At 45.3% G+C, this 20,515-nt stretch overlaps 2 protein-coding genes across 10 annotated transcripts in view; both read right to left on the bottom strand.

The window, feature by feature from the left end:
- Positions 1-9,591, bottom strand: part of TOM1 (target of myb1 membrane trafficking protein) — a 46,117-nt gene extending 36,526 nt beyond the window's left edge. For 2 of the 4 annotated variants that reach the window (XM_028490591.2, XM_028490592.2), the window contains exon 1: positions 9,437-9,544. Coding sequence is in view for 2 of the 4 variants with exons in the window: in XM_028490590.2 (XP_028346391.1) it covers positions 9,437-9,488 (52 nt within the window). In the remaining 2 variants the exon portion in view is untranslated. Of the gene's footprint in view, positions 1-9,436 lie in introns of all 4 variants that reach the window. The other 2 variants (XM_028490590.2, XM_024127451.3) reach the window with 2 other exon arrangements.
- A 3,250-nt stretch (positions 9,592-12,841) lies between these two features.
- The window catches only part of HMGXB4 (HMG-box containing 4), a 30,733-nt gene continuing 23,059 nt past the window's right edge, over positions 12,842-20,515 (bottom strand). For 4 of the 6 annotated variants that reach the window (XM_028490589.2, XM_028490585.2, XM_028490586.2 and 1 more), the window contains 4 exons: positions 19,728-19,897; positions 15,413-15,535; positions 14,775-14,910; positions 12,842-13,848 (listed from right to left, as the gene is read on the bottom strand). In XM_028490589.2, coding sequence (XP_028346390.1) covers positions 14,866-14,910; positions 15,413-15,535; positions 19,728-19,897 — 338 coding nt within the window. In that variant the 3' untranslated portion in view covers positions 12,842-13,848; positions 14,775-14,865. The remainder of the gene's footprint in view (positions 13,849-14,774; positions 14,911-15,412; positions 15,536-19,727; positions 19,898-20,515) is intronic. The other 2 variants (XM_028490587.2, XM_007114982.3) reach the window with 2 other exon arrangements.

Raw genomic sequence — 20,515 nt, 5'->3', positions numbered from 1 at the left:
TCCGGCCACTGAGATGTAAGTGGAATTTTCTTCCCAGTGGCTCCTGGGGAAGGTTTTCCTCTCCTGATAACAGAGGCAGCACCAGAGGGTGCCTTCACCTGTGCTCTCTGTTACGTGGGGACCAGCAGGAGGAAACCAGTGTGCTAAAGGTTGGGGTGCTGGGTGGAGAAATACAGAAAGAACCATTAGGAACAAACTCATCCTAGATGGACCCTGAACCCAGACATTTTCACTCTAAAGGAAACCCACCAGGTGCCTTTCAATTCTAAGGGGAAGCAATGAGGTGGGAAAGTTAGGAGAGTGGGATCTGGACACAGACAAATCCCAGTGCAAGTCCTGGCTGGAGCACTCACTAGCTGTGTGTCCCTGAGTGAATTCCTTAAACTCTCTGTGCCCTCGTTCCTCCCCTGCAAAATAGGGATAACTAAAGCACTCACCCCTTCCAGGGTTACGTGAGGAGGAAATGAGAGAATGCACTTCATGTGCCTTACATCCCACCTAGCACAACAGCCAACACCAAAACAAACGTTACCAACTACAAAAATCTCAACCTAAAAATCATTGCTTGAAAATTTCAATCATTCCCATAAAATAGATTTTTAAATCACATACATGCAGAAGCCATTCATTTTTCCCCAGCCAGCAAACTGTCCTGAAGCCTAGTTTCCAAACGAATAGCTCTTTCCAGACCTAGCATGGAAAGTTCCATCAGTCTCCTAAGTTGCTGAGCCATCCTTCCTCAAAGCCCTGGCTGCCTCTCCCCTGCCATTTTGTAACCACAGCCACAAGAGGAACTCTAAAATACTTTACAAAGGCATAACTTTGGCAACCCACAAGTTTAAAGTTGATATAACTAACTATAGTACCTAAGTGAAGAAAATTTCAGTTAGATGAAGGACGGCTTTTAAAAAACTATCTAGGTAAGAAGGAGCAAGGCCATGAAAGTAGAGAAGCTTGAAGTGGCTGGCCAAGGTGTATATGACATTCTTTTTTTGTTCCCCCAACTCACGAATGTAAAAGATGTTACTGACAAATGTATGTATGTAGGTATGTATGTGCCTATCAAGAGATTTAAGGAATTGCTCGTGCTATTGTGGAGACTTGGCAAGTTCAAAATCTGCCGGGTAGACCAGCAGGCTGAAGACCCAGAGGACAGATGCAGCTTAAGTCCAAAGGTCGTCTTCTGGCAGAATTCCCTCTTCTTGGGAAGCCAGTCTTTCTTCTATACAACGGATTGGATGAGGCACACACACACTACGGAGAGTAATCTGCTTTTCTCAAAGTCTGACTTAAATGTTAATTTCATTTAAAAAATACCTTCATATAAACATCTAGATTAATGTTTGGCTAAATATCTGGGTACCATGGCCTGGCCAAGTTGATACATGAAGTTAACCACCCCAAGGATTTATCCTGCATCAATACAAACAAGTTCCACTGGAACAGGGGACACCTCTGTCTGTCCTTCAATTCTCCTGGTCTCAGCCTATGTGGCCTCGCTGGCTCCTCCCTCCCCTCCTCCCCGGCTCCCTCCTTCCTTTCTCTACCTCCCCTGCAGGAGCAAAGCCCAGTTCCTCCCCATGGGTCTTGCACAGCTGCTTGGCTCTCTGTGGCACTTTTTGGTGCTTTTTTTTTTTAATGTTTATTTTTATTTCTTGGCTACTTATTTTATTTATTTATTTATTTATTTATTTATTTATTTATTTTTGGCTGTGTTGGGTCTTCGTTTCTGTGCGAGGGCTTTCCCTAGTTGTAGCAAGCGGGGGCCACTCTTCATCGCAGTGTGCGGGCCTCTCACTGTCGCGGCCTCTCTTGTTGCGGAGCACAGGCTCCAGACGCGCAGGCTCAGTAGTTGTGGCTCACGGGCCCAGTTGCTCCGCGGCATGTGGGATCTTCCCAGACCAGGGATCGAACCTGTGTCCCCTGCATTGGCAGGCAGATTCTCAACCACTGCGCCACCAGGGAAGCCCCTTTTTGGTGCTTTATCAATTGTCAAGTTTCCCACCTCTGTGGGGGAACAAGCCCCTCGGAGGTTTTGTCACTTGCCTGCAGGCTATGGCTGGGAAGGGGAGGAGCTGGCACTTGAACCCAGATCTTCTGATGCAGGGTCTAAGCTCTGACCCTATTCAGACTGCTTACATCCGAGTGGTCAAAACGTGCCACCTGGGAACATGCTAGGTGGGCTCATGGGCAAACGTAAAGACATTTTTAGAGTTACGTATTTACTTTAATGTCGAGTAGAAGGGAAAAAACACAAACTAGCTTATCAAAGTCATGATTTCAGGATATAATTACACAGGATAAGGTCAAATTTAAAAAGGTGAGTGAACAAAAGGAAAACACTCTGAAAATAAAACTAAGGTGGTACGTGAAGGGCAGACACATATCATAAAGGTGGTACACGAAGGGCAGAAGTCTGGAGCGTGCTAGCCTAGACCAAGGCCTCCTTGGTAAGAGGTAAACAGTTAACCTGTCCTGAATCCTCCTGCTTCTCATGGGGTGATGGTCCCAAGCTAATTAGAAGACACTGAGGGTTTTTGTTTTTTTCTAAAACCAGAAGGACGGAACTCCAGGACTTTACTCTTATTTCTCTGAGCTCAGGGAGGGAACAAAACCTATTCACCAGTTCCAACTGTAGGGTCAGGCAAAGGCTTTAATTCCCAAGTGAGAACCGGCTCCACCCCACAGCCTGAAACCTGACCTGTCTGTGGCTGTGGCTGCCACCCAGCCTGCGACTCATTCCCAGTGACACCAAGACCAGACAGAGGCTGTGCTGGAGCCAGGGCCCTGGGTGGGCAGCTGGGCTCTGCCTCGAACTTAGACTACATGCCAGCAATGATGATAATACTGGTTAAAAAATCACAACAGCTAACAATTATGGACAATTACTGTCTGGCGGGCACCGGGCCAAATGCTTCACAACGTGACAATACTACAATCTCCCAACACAGCAATGCAGCAATCCCAACTGATACGTGCTATTATTATCCTTATTTTTTAGACAGGAAATTGGAGAACAGAGAGGTTAAGTAACTTGCTCCAGGTAACAAAGCAGGTGAAGGATAAACCAGGACTCAGGCCACCTGGCCTGACTCAGGAGCACATCCTGGATACCTTACTATGTACCATGAGGCTAGCTGACACAAAGCCCTTTCTAGACATTAGTCCCTGTTATCCTTAAGACAGAAATTTTGGGTTCTAACCTGGCGCCAGCACTTATGGATCAAGGAGTTGGAGCTTCAAGATGCAAGGGCTCCCCACGGCACAGAGTGGGAAGCGGTAGAGATTCTGACTCAGGGGGTCCAGGGCTGGAGCATCCTCAAACATCTCTGACGGGGGTGCTCTGGGACCCCAGTTTGAAGAACAAAGAACTTAACCATTCTGCCTCTGGCTAAGAGGTCAGCAAACTATAAACCCACGTGCCAAATGCAGTCTGCTTTTGCATGGCCCACAAGTTAAGGATGGTCTTTACATTTTTAAATGGTTGAAAAAAATCCAAAGAAGAATAAAATTTCATGACACGTGAAAATTATATGAAACTCACATGTCAGTGTCCATAAATAAAGTTGATTGGAACACAGTCATGCCCTTTCATTGACTTATTGTCTGTCTGCTGTCGTGCTCTGATGGCAGAGTTGAGCAGTTTGCAGCAGAGGCCATATGGACCATAAAATCCAAAATATTTACTATCTGGCCCTTTACTGAAAAAGTCTGCAAATCCTGGTCTAGTCTACCCTGCCAGCCATGCAGCATCCTCCTTACAGCCTCCCTCCCCTCCAACCTCCGCCTTCATACCTCCAGGGTTGGGGAGCTCACTACCAAACAAGGCAGCCAGGCCCACTGTGAAAGGTGCTGGCACTGAGCTCCTCTGGTAACTGGACACTCTGCCCTCTAAGCCTGTGCAGTCGGTTCTATCGCCCGTCTGCAATGGCCATCCATGTGCTTCTTTCCTCTAGCATCAATCCTTCTCTGTCCTCATCGTCCCCTCAGTTGTTCAATCCTCTGGGAAACAGAGGGAGAATGGTAGCACCTCTGTGTTACAGTTAAGGGGAGGTGGTGGAGAAGGAGTGTGACATAGTCAGCAGTAGAAATGCAGCTGGACCCAGGTCTCCTGCTGCCCAGCCTGGTGTCCCCTTCACAACCTTGCTTGAGTGTCCAGTTTGGTTTCCACTCATCACTCCCAAAATGGCAGCCCCGAGGGCCCGAGGTGTTCTCTTCCTGCCAATGCCTATGGTCTCTCACCTATGATGCCTGCTGGTGGCCCCCCTGGCTTGGCCTTTGTGGAACTAAGGGTGGCTCTCCCTGACCTTTCACCTCTCCCGTCTACCGCAGGACTCAATCTTAGGCTCTGGGCTCTCCGCCTGGTCCATTTTGCTCTCCCCACCCGCTACCAGGGGCGGGTCCCCAGGCACTGCCCATGTTTATAGTCTCTGCTGTTTGCAGCTTGCTCTCCTGAGTCACCTGCATCTCTAGTTCAAAGTGCCAGGGGTGAGCTGCCAGCCTGAAGTGGAATATGGGGTTCTTGGGTTGCCTTCTGACGTCTCTCTATAAGACACAGCCAGTGAGGTCTGTCCTCAGAGAATACCTGGGAAGGGTTTTTAAATCCTTGGAAGAAGAGGGCTGTGTCAACACCAGCTGGTACTCAGTTATCTGGGATCCTTTCAGCCCTAGGCTGCTGCCCATGGGCAACGGGAAGCTCTCCCCATACATAAGGGTGTGTGGACAAAAAAATGTCACCCACCATTTCAGTAAACAAAGGCAGCTGTGGCCATCAAGCCACTGGCCACTGCAGCACCCTCCCCTCACCAAACGTGCACCTGAGTGGAATTCAGGATGGAGAAAAACAGGATATTGGCACTAGATACTGAAGATGCATGTCAAAGGACTGATTTCAATAAGCCCAGACTCTTGCATCTTCCCACAGAGAGGAAAGCCCTAAAATCATTAACTTGAGATGTCTGTTTTTTGTGATTAGCAGTAACCTTTTGATGTTTGACTTTTTTTTTTTCCCAGCAAAAACTCCTGTAATATCCTGGCTCCTCCCTCACCTCTTTGGAACAGTCCCTCAGAGCTACCTGAGAGGCTGCCTCCCGGACTGTAATCCTCAGTAAGGTCTCCAGATAAAACATAATTCTCAACTTTTAGGTTGTGCATATTTTTCTTTAGTGGACAGGTGAGTGACCTGGAAATGTGCACAGGTCCAGGTGTGCGTCGCAATCAGAAAAGCTAGTCTGTGGGTCAAACAATAACTGTATGTTGGAGGGCTGGGATGCTGCATATTCCAAACAGGTGTTGATCTGCCAGAGGCAGTGTGGTGAGGGTACGAGAGAGGACCTGGGCTTTGCAACCAGAGACTCTACTGAGCTGTGAAACCTTGGGAAGTGACACCTGCCTTCAGACTTACCTTTAGTGACATGGGAAAAAATAGCAAAACCCTGCAGGGTTGAAACTGAGTCTCCCTAAAACCGACTCCCTCTGCCGAGTTTCTTTTTTCTTTTTTTTGCAGTACGCGGGCCTCTCACTGTTGTGGCCTCTCCCGTTGCGGAGCACAGGCTCCCACAGGCTCCGGACGCGCAGGCTCAGCGGCCATGGCTCACGGGCCCAGCCGCTCCACGGCATGTGGGATCTTCCCGGACCGGGGCACGAACCCGCATCCCCTGCATCGGCAGGCGGACTCTCAACCACTGCGCCACCAGGGAAGCCCCCTCTGCCGAGTTTCTGATTAACCTCTCCACCCAAAACTATTCCCTTTCTCGTCCCACACCTGTTCCCCTCAAGATTGACAAATATCAAAGAAAAGGGGGCTTTGAAACTGAGCGGGACCCTGTGGGGTCCTTCTGGGCACAAAAGCTTTTCTGTGTCCCCCATTTCTTGTTTGTGGGAAAAAGGCTTCAGCCTCCTAAATCTCCCCGAGTGCCAAAGGGCAGATTCAAACAGTTACTAATTAGGGAAGGGAGGGAAGGCAGAAACAAAGGAAAGGCAGTCAAGAAACAATGGTGCAGCAATAAAGCAGAGTCCCAGCTCCTCCCCAAGGGATTTACTTAACAATCTGATACAAATCTCTGAGTTCTTCTGCTGGACCCGGGTGTCCCACCCAGGGGGAGGATGGTGACTTCGGGTCTGCACCAGCACGTAGACCCCAGACTGGAGGGAACCAGAAGGCTGACGCCTGAGATTCCTGGAGCACCATCGTGTCACCTCCCCACCAACCAATCAGAGGTAAGTTACAAACCCTGCACTCCCCCCACCCCGCAACCGATTTTGCCTTTAAAAACTCATCCCTGAAAACCACCAGGGAGCTTGGGTCTTTAGAGCACAAGCAGCCCATTCTCCTTGCTTGGCCCTTGCAATAAACCTTTCACTGCTCTAAACTGTTTGGTTTGTTTAGCCTCACTGTGCATTGGGCACACGAACTTGGGTTCGACAACAGGGTCGTGATACCAGCGTGGCACCTGGCATTTGCTCACAAACTGTTACTTTCCTTTTCTCCTTTCTTTCCTCCTACTATGTGCCAGGCACCATGCTAAGAGCCAAGGGTCTGGATCAGTAAGGTACAGCACCTGCCCTCAGGAAGCCCAAGCCAGCCGGGGAGACACATGCACAACTACTAACAGAATGGGACAGTGCTTTATTAGTGTGACGACGGTGAAAATAATAAAAATGATGGTGATGTTTCCCCAGCACTGACAATGTGCCAGGCCCTCCCCACGGAGCATCTCACTTCACTCTCACAACCATCCTGAGAGGTGGATGCTGGTACAACCACCATTCCACCCAGGAAGGAGCAGAGGCTCAGAGCCCAAAGGCAGACAGTGAGGGAGCCTGCAGAGCTAGGGTGATGGGAGGGCACAAAAGCAATGGCTGGATCTGAAGGGGTCAGAGAAAGCCTCAGGGAGGAGGTGACGATGCCCGGGGCTTTGAAGGATGCACCGGGAGCAGGCAGGGGGGCAGCAAGCACAAAGGGGTGTGGGTGGGTGGCTGGGGACTTTGTGAGTTGGGAGACACTCACCCCTGATTAACACCGTCCGGACCCACTGTGCTCAGGGCTGCCAACTGCACAGGGCTCTACTCTCAACACAGAGATGGAGTTGGCAGGCTTGTGAAGAGATTATTTCACCCCTGCAGTTTACAGAAATGCAAGCAGCTAATACTAGGTCATTAGTACTAGTAATCACAGCCGATCAGGGTTGTTGCCATCTCTTTATCAAAAAAGAAAAGAAAAAAGGAATACTGAGGGTATTAACTCAAATGGCAGACATTCTTCATTTAATCCTACTTTTAGAGCTTCTTCAGCTTTGGTTCAGATATCAGGGGCTCAGGGCAGTTCATCTCAGCTTTCCTATCACTTCACTGGGGTCCTTGGGTGAGTCCTAGTCTCCACCTCCCCTCTCTGGGCCTCAGTCTCCTGTATAAAATGAAGGGGATGGGCTAGAACAGAGGGTTTTAATGTGTGGTTTCCAATCCAGTGGCCACCTCAGACCTACAGGGTCACAAACTCTGGGGATGGGGCCCAGCCTTCGATGCTTTAACAAGTCTTCCAGGGGATTCTGATGAGAGCCCTGGGTCACAAGAGCCCCAGAGTAAGGACCGTTCCTGCAGTAAAACTTGCTCTGTGCTCTAAGGTGTTAAGGGTTAGTAACTCTTTGGACTGAGTTATCTCTTGCCCAAGACAGGCAACCTTTCAGGGTAGGAAAAGAAACTGTTTTCTTTGACCGTCTAAAGCCCAGAGTCCAGATGAGCTTTTCTAGAGAGGCTCAGGCACATGTGGCTGACTGTGAAGGCCAGAATTTTTTGGGCGGGGGGAGGGGCAGGAAGCCTCAACCTTGGCATGTGATGAAAGCAGTGGTATCTGCAGCTAGAGAAATAAAGATGAGAGACAAGCTGCCTTCTCGTTTCAGCTCCAAAACAATGACTCCCTGTGTGTGTGTGTGTGTGTGTGTGTGTGTGTGTGTGTGTGTGTAGTAGGTGGGGCAGGGCGGTGGTCCTGAGAGATGCAGCTTCCCCTGTCTCGTCCAGGAGCTTCCTGGTGTGTAAATTCTCTACTGATAGCCTCCTCTTGAAGACATTTCATTACAAAACCTCAGAAGAGCCACAAACGGCCACGGGGGCGATTTCAACAGAGCTGGGTCAACAGACTTAAGCGAGGTTTGGCTTCCAAGACAGTAAGAATGGAAAGAATATCTTGTCTAAAAGATCCAATTTTCCCAGTTTGAACTTAAGGCTAAAAACCATCAAAAAGTTGGAGAGAGTTTCACAGTACTGCCCTGGGCTTCTTCATGCGAGGAGGCACACCCAGACTGCCCTGGAGATGTGTTAGCTGTTTGGGCCATGGCCTGTGGGTCCTCTCTGCGTTGGTGGGCAGAAATGAGCGCCTATGAGACCAACTGTCCAACCATTTTCATGAATTCCGGACCCTCACTTGGCGGTGTCTCAGTAACAATAATAAATATTACCACTTTCTTTTATATAGCATCGGCCACGTGCCAGGCGCTAAGTCATTTACATTTATTAACGAGCTTAACCTACACAACAACCCCACGGAGGTAGGGATCATTATTATCCCCTAATCACAGGTGAGGAATCCTCGCTACAGAGGCAACGTCACAGAACTAGTAAGTCTCCCGTCAATAGGGGGCGAGAGATTCAAGAGACCTGGGCTCTGAGTGAGCCTGTGTCTCGGCCACAGGGCTTGGCCGTCCCCTCTACTGAGAAATGAGGGAGACCGAATCAGGTGGTTTCTAAGATCACTTCCAGCTCAGAGTCTGCGTGCGACTCCATGCGGTCCATCTGATGCCGGTTGGTGAGGGCGGCCAAGGCCGGCACGTCCTGAGGCTTTGGCCTGGCTTCCTCATGGAGCAGGTTCCTCAGCGTCTAGCCCCGGCCCGGGGGAGGCAGGGCTCCCTGTCCCCCTCCCCGCAAGACGCCCACCCAGCCGCCAAGCCCTTGTCTCCTGGTCCTGGAGAATGGACTTCCAGCCCTTCTCAGGTATCCGTGTCCGCAGCGCCGAGTGAGCCAGGAATGAGACGGCAAGGGCCCAGGCGGCGCGACCCGCGCTGGGGAGGCGACGAGAGAAACATTCGAGGGGCCCATGGACTGCAAAACCACGCAGTCCCCTTAACCCCCAAACTTTCTCCCTGGATTAGCGACCCTAGCAGCCGCACATTGGCTGAGTCGCGGCCGCCCGGACCCGCCTTCTCCCTTTACCTATTGGTTGCTGTAGGCATCCATCACAAGCCGAGTCTTCTTAGTGGACCGCGGCTTTTGTCAATCAAAGCAGGCGGGAGGCTGGGCGGGGCCAGGTCAGGGAGAGACACTCCAGCCTCGTTCCTCTCCCTGCCTCCCTCAGGTGTGTAACTGGGGACCTGAAGGCGCGCCTGGGGGACGGTGCCGGGCGCGGAACACTGCGCTGGGGCTGAGCCGGGCCCCGGGGACTTACCGATGCGCTGTCCCACCGGAGAGCTGAACGGGTTCCCTAGGAGAAAGTCCATCGCCACGGCTGCCGCTGCCGCTGCCACTGCCACCAAGCCGGGGAATCAGCTGACAGCAACCGCCAGCGCCGGACCCGTCACGTGACGCGCCGGACGGTCCTCGAGGAGGCGCGTCTGGGGCGGGGCGGAGGGAGTTTGGAGCCGGCCGCAGGCCCCGCCCCTGACGTGAGGGTCGGCGCCTCGAGGCGGAGGGCGATGACCTCACTGCGGTTTACTCGGCGTCGGTTGACGTCACGCACGACGTCGGGCGGCTGCGGGCCTGGGGCGCAGAAGCCACGCCCTCCACGTCTTTTTAAGGATTTAGGGGCGTAGTCTTTGATCTGTACACACCCAGAAAACCCAGTCTCAGACCAGACAAATGACTTGGGCAAGGTTACCCAACACCTGAGACTCCAGCTCTCGCTCTTAGTTTTAGCCTCTAGGACCTCACTATGACTACACACCCACTGCTGGGTTTGACAGCCTCTCTGGCCTGTTGTCTCCCTACCCAGAGAAGACTCTTCCTATTTGAGATCGAGGTCTCCCGGCTGCAAAATGTATCCTGTTTGCAGCCCAGATTCCCTTACCTCAAAATAGGAGGGAAGGGCCAAGGCTTTTGCGACACCTTGACACTGAGAGCCAACTCAGTGAATTGCAGCTAGGGATGGGCTAGAGCCCAGGGTGGCAGAAAGCACACAGATGTCACGAGTGGGTCCTGGGACCCATCTCAGCCATTCATTTACTGTGTGATTCAAACAGCGGGCTTCCATTTTCTCTGGATTCTGGAATTAGGTCAAGGACCTTTCTTTTTTTAGGTCACTGGCTCCTTTGAGAAAGTGTAGAAATCAGCGGAGCCTTTCAGAAGAAAAAAGGCAGAGATACAATTTGACCTCAGGGAGTTTCTGGGGTCCCTGAGGTGCAGCAGTGGACCCCAAGCTAAGAATTAAGAATCTCAAAGGCTCTTCCCAGCTTTGTAATTCTAATATCTTCTTCAACCTTCTCGTGTGCTGTGTTTCAGCTATGTCATCTACTCATTAGATACCAATATTAGATCTATTGGTTATGTTTTTTTTGCTTCTAATGACATGCACTCCAAAAGATACAATAACCACTGCTTTGGTAGTTTGGGTTACTGCAGGATGCTTTAGTATTTTGGGGGCATATCTGTGAATTTTAAATTTGAAAGGCTAGTAAACTGCAGAAATTTAGGACGATAGAAAACCTGAATTAGAACTTAATCACTTCCGTTAATCTGAGCAGTTATAGGGGCTGACATCTTTACCGTACAACCTAAAAGCTTTATGGAAGTCATGTACTTCTGTGCTTTGAAGTGTTTTAATAATGCTCATGAGACCTGTTAATACATGCCCATACCCCTCAGTAGTCTAGGTGCTCTTTGAGGGCTGGGATGCTATGTCCATTTCTCTCACTGTTGTCCAGCACAATGACTAACGCATGAAAATCTAAATCAATCTACCTTTCTGTAACGGTATTTGGACTATAAGCGGGGGGATGTACACTTAAGATGACTTCATGTCAGGTACCTTCCATGTTTTTCTTCATTTAAACATATTGCTTGGTTGTATGGAATATATTTAGCATGATTTTCCATTGGATTCTTCCATTAACAACCTTTAACATCCCCATGTTGGGTGGTGATTTAACCGGAAGTTCTTGCCTTCTTGCACCACTCTGCTTTAAAGCGATTATGGGCAGATCTTGGCTTTCTGCCAAGAATAAAACAGCCATAAGTTTTATCCTTCATGGTAAGAAACCATATACCCCCAAACAGGGAGTGAAATCATAGCTCTATGCAAACAGAAAGCTATTTAGCTATTATATTAGAAATGGAAGTGTGTGGGTTTTGTCAATACGATAGGAATGTAAATTGCAAACATTAAGTGTAGTACAGAACTAATTAAAACTTTGTGTTCAAAGCGTTTCCTAACAGGAACAAACTCATTTAGTAAAAAGTCTGTTTTAATTTTTCCTTTTAAGTGTTTTAGCAATATCAGTATCAAAATGCCAGATGCAAGAGGGAGGAGATACGGGGATATATGTATATGTATAGCTGATTCCCTTTGTTATAAAGCAGAAACTAACACACCATTGTAAAGCAATTATACTCCAATAAAGATGTTAAAAATAAAAAAAAGAAAAAAATCAAATGCCTTCCTAAGGATAAAAATGTTTAAGTCCTTTAAAACTGACATATTGCATAAATGTAACATCATTATATCCTTTAAATACTTTTAGACAAAAAAATCAAGATACTTGGCCTCCAAAGCTTAAAGACAACAGGATGACAAGAAAAGTGAGGTCTCTATAGTAAAATCCAGCTAGGACAAAAGGACATTTGAACAATGAAAAGGTCTGACAGTTTTCCTACAATCACATTTGCTTAGGACTGCGGATAAAGGAGAAGGATTCTGATAAATTACATACACAATTTAACTTTGAAAGTGGCTTGGGGTTGAAGAGAGGCTCAGCTTTGGGGTCAGCTGTACCAGTGTGTTTATTCTGGCTTTGCCATTCACGTAGCTGTATAAATTCAGGAAAAGTACTTTTCTGCATCTGTCTCCTCATTTATAAAGAGGGATAATATTCATAAGGCCTTGGGGAGGATTAAGTGCGATAAAATATGCCAATCACTCTAGTCATTCAGTAATATAGCGGTCTCTTTTTTGCTGCCTCTCCATAAGAAGTGAGCCTTTCAACCAATCATAGTATTTTGCTATTTATGACTCTTAACAACCTTGTGTTTGAACTGAAATTTTTACTTTGAAAGGTCTAATCTCATATATTGAATGTTCACAATACTACTAAACTTCATGTCAGGCTGGGTGGCTTCAAGGCTTGGAGACAGGGAAGTGACATTAACACTATTTTACAGATTAGACTACAGATGCCTATAAAGATTAAGTGACCTACCCAATCCAACATCACTCAGTAAGGACAGTACTGAAACACATGGTTTAGCATAAGATTTGGATGTGATTCTTATACAAGACTGATAGGTATTTCTTGAGTTAGGCCACCAATGTAATGTACAGACAATTTCATTTGCCAACGCTTATCAGAGCCACTGGCTTTGCAGTTTGCAAGAGAGAAGATGAGAGTCCGCAACGTAAAAGTTACTAGAAACAGAGCAAGATGTTTGTTAGGAAGATGGCTGTGATCAGAAACTTGACCTCTAATCCAAATGGATTTTTTTTTTAAAGAAAATTATGGTAGGATATAGTGTGAAAGACAGGTTTAAAATTTCATAGCAACTTCCGTTAGCAACAGGGAAAAGATAGCTGACACTGGACTACAAATATTAAAAATGTGATTTTTAATAATATAAGTACAAAATTTTATTTCTTTATACAACTGTAATGGGATTTGGATCAAACAGCTAGAATTTATTTAAAAAACAAAATAAAACAATGATATAAAAACTGCAAGAAGGTCTGAATCCAAAGTTTTTCCTCTAATAGTACCAAATACCACAAGGAACAGATTATTATACAAATGTGTACAAATTTTAAATACAAATACAATAGGTTTGGATCTTAAAGGAAAACAAACAAACAAAAAGCAGGTCCTCATCAGGACTTCATTAATGTGTACAAATGACAATGGTAGGATTGACTTCTTTCTGTACTAATCCACGTCTCCGAGGCCCTTCCTTGATACCCTGTGTCAAACAGAAAACTGACATGGGTACAGAGGAGGCGTGGGATAGGTGCTAACACACAAAATTAAACCAGGATTTCTGCTCTTCGTGATTTTGGTTCCCAAGCATTCCTGTTTCCTTCTGTTTCCCAGTTAAATTTCAAAACTGCTCTGAGGTGAGAAAGGCATTCAGCAGCCAGAATACCTTTAAGAAACACAGCCCTGTGACCACACTGGTGGGAAAAAAGGAAAGAATTAAATAGGATGCAGCAGAATTAAATAGGCTGGCGGCACTGTCCTCAAAGATCTACTTTGATGCTGCAGTGCTCTGTCCAGGCCAAGGGAAGAAAGCAGTCACCTCAGAGCTTAGTTTCGACATGGACTCTCAAACCAAATTTAAAAACAACGCTGAAGCGCTCAACTGTTTTCTTTGGAACTGGGAAGCAAAAGCCTGGTTCTTTGGAAATTAGGGCAGCTGGGAATGGTAACATTCCTTTTAATTTACTTTCTTGACATTATTCATTTGTAAAGAACTGGAATCCCAACATAATGATTCCTTTTTGAGGCACGATACCTTAAAGTGTAGATGATTTGGAGTTTGCAGAGGAGACCAGAGGAAGGAAGGGAGGCAGAAATGACAAATCTGTATCTTCCACATGCTGTTGCTGGTGGAGGCTCTTGTTTTTAAATTATATATACAGAAATTTACAGGATAAATTAAAATCTAAGAGAGTTTAAAGAGTTAAATACACGTAATTAAAACACACATTCACACACGCACATAAATAACCCTACATGAGAACAGAGTACTTTTTTTGCAATTCGCATATGTGTGGAATGCAGAACGCTGTGTATCTGCCCAGCAGGGGAGCCAATGAGATGAGGCCAGGAATCAGCCTGGGCAAAGCTCACCTTCCACACCTGCCAAGCAGCTAAGCAGCAGAACTGTAAGCTAAGCTGACGCTGCCAATGGAAGATACCAGCTCTTAGCTCTGCAGACCAAATGCTCTGGGTCAGCTCACAATATAGGCCATTCAGCTGGTGGCACTGACAGCTTTACCCTCTCCAGGGCTCACAAATCTCCTTGGCTCCGGCTGAAGCTGCCAATGGTACCAATGATTACAATAAGTTTTGCGACATGGACACTGGTAGAGCAGGAATTGGAATGAACCCCCTACTAAGTTCACTTAAGCCACTGCAATAACTTTCAGATGGGAACGATGCTATCACTTCCCACCTAGGTCACTTCAAGTTGAAAAGCTTTGTACTTTCAGTTAACTGACATCTTCCCATAATCTTTCCCATTACATTTCAGACTGTAAGACAGGTAAGGCAAATGGTCAGTGATGGGTCTGGAGGTACAACTGAGTTTGGAAAAAAAATCACATTTTAGCTGACCTTAAAGCGATGCACTTGGCATCCAGAACTAGCCCCCAGCCCCCAAGTTACACTGATTTTTAAGGCAGATTTATCCACCACAGTAGAAGAAAGAATCCCAAGCCCATATTCATGCCAAGGTTTCCTCTTGGCTAAACCTTTGCCATTTCATAAAATTATTAAAAGCAAAGTAGTTACAGTCCTATGTATATATTATACATTATATATATATATATATATATATATGCATATACATAAAAATTTAAAACCTACACCCAGATGCCAGTGGAGGGATCTGGAACAGTCACATATACACAAGCCAGCAACAGGCAGGATAAGGTTTCTGTCCCAGGAGTCTTTGCTGTCACAGTCCAGGCATGATGTAAGCAATGTTGTCTAGTGTGTTTGACTGCAAAACAAAGGAAACAGGTTCAGCTGAAGAGTATTTTACCTTAGTTCCCTGAGACGTATTTCTTTGTTCAAGGGAGAGAGATGAGAAAGAAAATCTAGAGTTAGAGAAAACAGGGAGAGAGATGTCACGCCGGTGTCTGTTATGCTGGGAGCTTTTCTGCTGACTTCTCCCATTAATCCTAGTAAAATAGAGGCAGGAGACTCCTGTACTTTCTTTGTCTCTGGAAGAGCAAATAGGCAACACAGGAGGTGCAGTACCTTAAGGGCTACAACGCTTCTCTCCAAAGGAGAAAAATCTTAGGAAATGGCGTGTTTGCTATTTCACTGAAAGCCTGGCATACATTCAACACTCAGTGTCATGTTCCATGGGCCGACAGCCTATGGCAACGCTATATCCAGGAAGCTTTATGGGCTTGTACTTGATAGGGCTCATTAAGGCAGGGCCTCTCTGGCTCCCAAGGGGTCTGGCCCCCAAAATCCCAGGAAACAAGGAAACTCACCAAGACCTGTTTGGGACAGCCATTCAACTCAGGTAGTTGTGTGGTCAGACACGCCAAGGGGCCAAGCGCACAGATGATGGAATCCAGAAGCACTGACAGACTGCCGGACACAGCAACCATGCCCTGAAAAGGAGAGCGTGACAGGAGAGGACTGCAGCTTGAATCACACTCCTGAGGCTCCCTCCAGGTTCTGGGTGAGTTCCTTGCATGGTTCTTTTAAGACCTGGGCGGTTCTATGAAACTTGTGGCAGAAATGGAGGGTCTCTGCTTTGATAAGAATACATTCCCAGGTTTCCTTTCTATATTCCTAATCCACTGTACCCTCTGTGAGACCTTAGGTTAGTCACGTAGGAAAAAACCCCAAAAAACCTATACTGAAAAATCGTAAAAACTGCCTCATCTATTCTGGAGACCTGCTGGGAAGATTTGTGGAGATCATTTATGCAAAAGTATTTTTCCTATGAACTCCACAAATATAGCTCAAATGTGATAACCATGAGAATTCTACACATTAACACAAACACACACATACTTCTCCACATATGTGGCTTTTTTGATAGTGGATGATACCACTTTTCTGTTCTTTTTAAAATTTAACTTATAAAATGCATATTGTTTATATCTCTGTGATTCAAAGACATAACAAATAAGATTGCTTGCTACAAATAATGCTGCCCAGCTCTTGTATAATCTGCTTCAACCAGAAGTACTCTGAGGATGTGTCACCTAGGAAGGCAGCACAGAAGCGTCCTCGAGCTCTGGGCTCGAGATGCGGGGTAGAGAACCTGGCTATATCCCACTCACCGAGAGGGGCAAGCGGCTTTCTATGCTGTGCCTGAGAAACACAGTACCGACAGCATCTGTAGCACGGAGCGGATTAAGTGAGACAACAGACATTAAGTACCTGGGGTGGTGCCTGGCACCTGGAAAGTGCTCAGAAAGTATCAGTAATGATTACTACCATTACCAACATCTTCATCTCCAAAACTGCCTGCTAGGGCTTTCATTTTGGATATTTCTCAATCTCAGCACACGGTAAAGAGAAATAACCTACCCCTCCTCCTAGCATCCCTTCCTCTGCTAAAATCACCACCATTCACACACCTGCCCAGTCTCCAGGCCTTGCCACCGTTGACTTTTCTTTCCCTTCATTCTCCTTGTCCAATGTCTCCCCCCACTTCCAAGGCAGGCAGCAAAGGCTTAAAAGCATGGACCCTGAGGTCACGCCACCAAACTCAAGGCTCTGTTTTAGCACTTATGGGCTAAACTCTAGAGAAAGTTCCTTAACCTAAGTCTGTTTTTCCTTCTCTAAAATAAGGGAACACACATTTTGTTTCACAAAGTTGCAGTGTGAATTAAAGGAAAGGATCCATGTACAGCCCTCTGAACCAAAGCTGCCTGAGTGAGCATTCAACGGAAGACAGCAATTAGTAATATTATTCCATACTTTTGCCCTACAGTTAATGATAGCTAATATTTTATGTCTGACTCTCCCAATAAGCAACCTGAGAGCAGGAACCAAGTCATACTCATTTTTATATCCTTCCAATAACTACTGGGGTTCTGCACAGAGTAAGCTCTCAATAAATATTTGTTAAATTAAATTCAAATCTTCATCATGTCTAGTCTAGATTATTGTTGTAACTTTTCCCTAATTCTGGTCTCTTTTCACTCCCAATCTAAAATAGAAGATATTCTCAGTGAAAACCAAATGAGAGCTCTGATCATTCCCCCCTACTCAAAAAATTCTGGTAGTTCCTGAGCAGTCATTTCCCTCTGTAGTTTGGACCATGCCCTTAATATTCAGCCTTCCTCTACCTTATGCATTGGATGTTCTAGTTTTTCATCATTTTAGCAATAAACCCCTTTGGAAATAAAATGTTAAGTGGAACCCCAATATATAAAACAGCTAAAAGATCTGGTTAAAGTGGGAATGGGGCGTCTGGAGCCCCACTGGGTCTCTTTTGACCCATCTCTGCAGAAAACTCCAGGGCCGAGAAGCAGATGTTCTCTTGGTTTACGATGTCTCTCTCCAACATCTCCGTGATACCAAGTCCTGCTTATCCTTCCAGGTCCCACTGGAACCCCACATCCCCTTCACGGACCCTCTCCTGACCCCCTAACTCTCTGCTCTCGAGCGCTGCTGTAATTGCTGCAGGTGGCACAAAGCCGCAGAATGAGAGCAGGCTGAGAAGTGGGGCAAGCTGCGCTTGGTCACAGCGAGTTGCGTAAACTTGTAATAACGGTCACTTAATTTCGTTAGGTTTCAGGTATTCAATCTTTAAATGAGCAAACTGTATAAATCAGTGATCCTTAAAGTGTAGTACGTTTACTAATTTCAGGTGGCATAGAGGTGAACGTTAATTATTTGATATACATCCATTTTGAGGTACATTAGAAAACAGATTAGAGTATCTCACTTGTGATATCGAGGACATCATTGTGAAAGCATGGATAAATTTATTTAAATAAAAATATAAATAAATCAGGAGCCTGGGATGAACATACATACACTACTATATATGACAGATAACCAACAAGGACCTACTGTATAGCACAGGGAACTCTACTCAATATTCTGGGATAACCTATATGAGAAAAGAATCTAACAAAGAATGAATATACGTTTATGTGTAACTGAATCACTTTGCTGTGCACCTGAAACTAACACAACATTGTAAATCAACTATACCCCAATAAAATTAAAAAAATACAAAGTAAATAACAGTATAAAGTGGTATGTGGAAATGGCAAAATTGTGAAGATATACACAAATGATTAAAGTCTGGGAAAAAGTGGAGTATAGGGGGAATGGGGAATTACTGCTGATGTATATGGGGTCTCTTTCGGGGGTAATGAAAATGATCTGGGATAGACAGTAGTAATGGAGCCACAAATCTGTGAATATACTAAAAGCCACTAAATTCTACATTTTAAAAGGGTAAACTTTATGGTATGTGAATTCTATCGTAATAAGACTGCTCCTTATGTTAAAAAAAAAAGGGGACTAGAGATTCTGCAACATTCTTTCCCTTTTCTGGTCAATATGTACATGTAACTCTCCCACAGCAACTGCTCACAGAAGCTGGCTTGTTTTATTTGCTAATTATTTATCTATTCTATCTTTCCAGTTAGACTGTAAGTTTCCTGAGGATACGAAATCATCATAATTTCTACTCCCCCCAGTTTTGGAATAATGCCTAAGTACTCAACAAGTATTTGTTAAACTCAATGGAAATGTCAGGGAAAATCTGGAATATGGAAGGTGAAAAAAACAAATCATTTAAAATTTTAACTTTTTAGGAAACGTAAGAATGTCTAAATATGAAAAATAAATAAGGATCCCAGAATATTTTATTCTGGAAATATCTATATCCATTCAAATATCTGGGCCTACAAGAAAGCAGCTGTTTTGACACCTACTACATTTTGAGAAACTAGCCAAAGAACTTAGACAAAGCTTCATCTCTTGCAGCCTTTGGCATTTTATTTGTTGAATAATAATTCAACTTCCACATAAAAGCAAGTGAGTAGTTTTATATCCCTACACTGATTTCTCAGCTTAAAGATGGCTTTAGTAATTCAGACTGATTTCTTTGCTGAAATGTCCTATTAGGACCCAGTGGAAAACTGAAATACTACACTACTTACTGAGTTAGCCAGGGAGAAATATGATTAGAAATTGAATATGGTAATAGAAATGGAACATGACAGCTTTGCAGGTTAAGTGATTTTGAAATTGAAGCTAAAATGGACACAGATCTCCTTAGGGTACATAGCACTGTATGATTCAAGTGCAGAGTAATGAAGAGCTTGAGAACCTCAATCTCCCAGTTGCTACCTACTTTCAAAGCAGTAGAGGAACACTTAATCCCTTGTACAATCTAATCTGTCTATTGAAAACCTTGCTGGAAATGCATAGAAAAAGTCAAACTCTCTTAGAAATAAAAATGATCAAAGCTTCCATGGGATTTGTACTCATTTTTCCCATTCCATTTTTAAAAAATAAAAAAGAGTTACAGGATTATATGTCAATTGTATCTTTGTAAAACTGGGGAAAAAAAAGTTACAGGGTAGTCTAATTTCCTTTTGTGCCATTGTTTCAATAGGACGGTATTAGTGTAAACTTTGAGAGCCAGTAGGTAGATTCCAAATCTCTAGATGTTTCTATTACCATCTCTCTTATCACTGTATCCTAAGCACCTGGCTCAGGATAACCCAGCATACAGTAGTTGCTCAATGAATGTATGTGGAATGAGTAAGTGGATTCAAATTATATAAGCAACTGGAGTCATGCTGCTGGCAGTGCCCTCACCTCGGTTTCCTGCAGGCGGTGTCCAATGAGGCTCAGGGACTCTCCCAACAGCTGGAGATGAGCAGCCACGTCGATGGGCTCTGTCTCAGGGGCTTTGGCTGGCGAGGCGGGTAACAGCATGGTGGTGGGTGGGGATTTCTTTTGGGGTGACAGTACTCCTGCAGAGGAAGCTGAGAACAGAGACAAAATAGAGAGAGAAAGCTTGCCAATGTTCTTCCAGATTTTCCCTTTTTATGAGCTCTACCAGGCATTAACAAAATTATGGACTGTGGGCCAAATCTGGCTCATGACTTGTTTTTGTATTGGCCTGTGAGCTAAGAATGATTTTAGATTTTTAAACGGTTGTTGTAGAAAAAACAAAGAGGAATACAGGACAGAGAATGCATATGGCCCTCAGACTTAAAATGTTTACTCTCAGGGACTTCCCTGGTGGCACAGCGGTTAAGACTCCAAGCTCATGCAAGGGGCCCGGGTTCAATCCCTGGTCAGGGAACTAGATCCCACATGCATGCCACAACTAAGAGTTCGCATGCCGCAACTAAGGAGCCCAAGAGCTGCAACTAAGACCCAGTGCAACCGAATAAATAAATAAATAAATAAAATATTAAATAAAAAGCAAAAAATAAAATATTTACTCTCTGGCCCTTTACAGGAAAGCTTGCTGACTTCTGACTTAACATTTTCTAAATTTTTTTTGGCAACCCTTAATATTCAGTAATAATATCTGGATATCAAGATCTGCTTCTAATATAGGCTATTCTCCCCATTTCTTAGTGAGGAAGCAAAAT

This window comes from Physeter macrocephalus, chromosome 6 (assembly GCF_002837175.3).
Source record: "Physeter macrocephalus isolate SW-GA chromosome 6, ASM283717v5, whole genome shotgun sequence".
Lineage (NCBI taxonomy): Eukaryota > Metazoa > Chordata > Mammalia > Artiodactyla > Physeteridae > Physeter > Physeter macrocephalus.
Note: the sequence above shows the minus strand (reverse complement) of the source record. Positions and strands in the feature narration are given on the sequence as shown.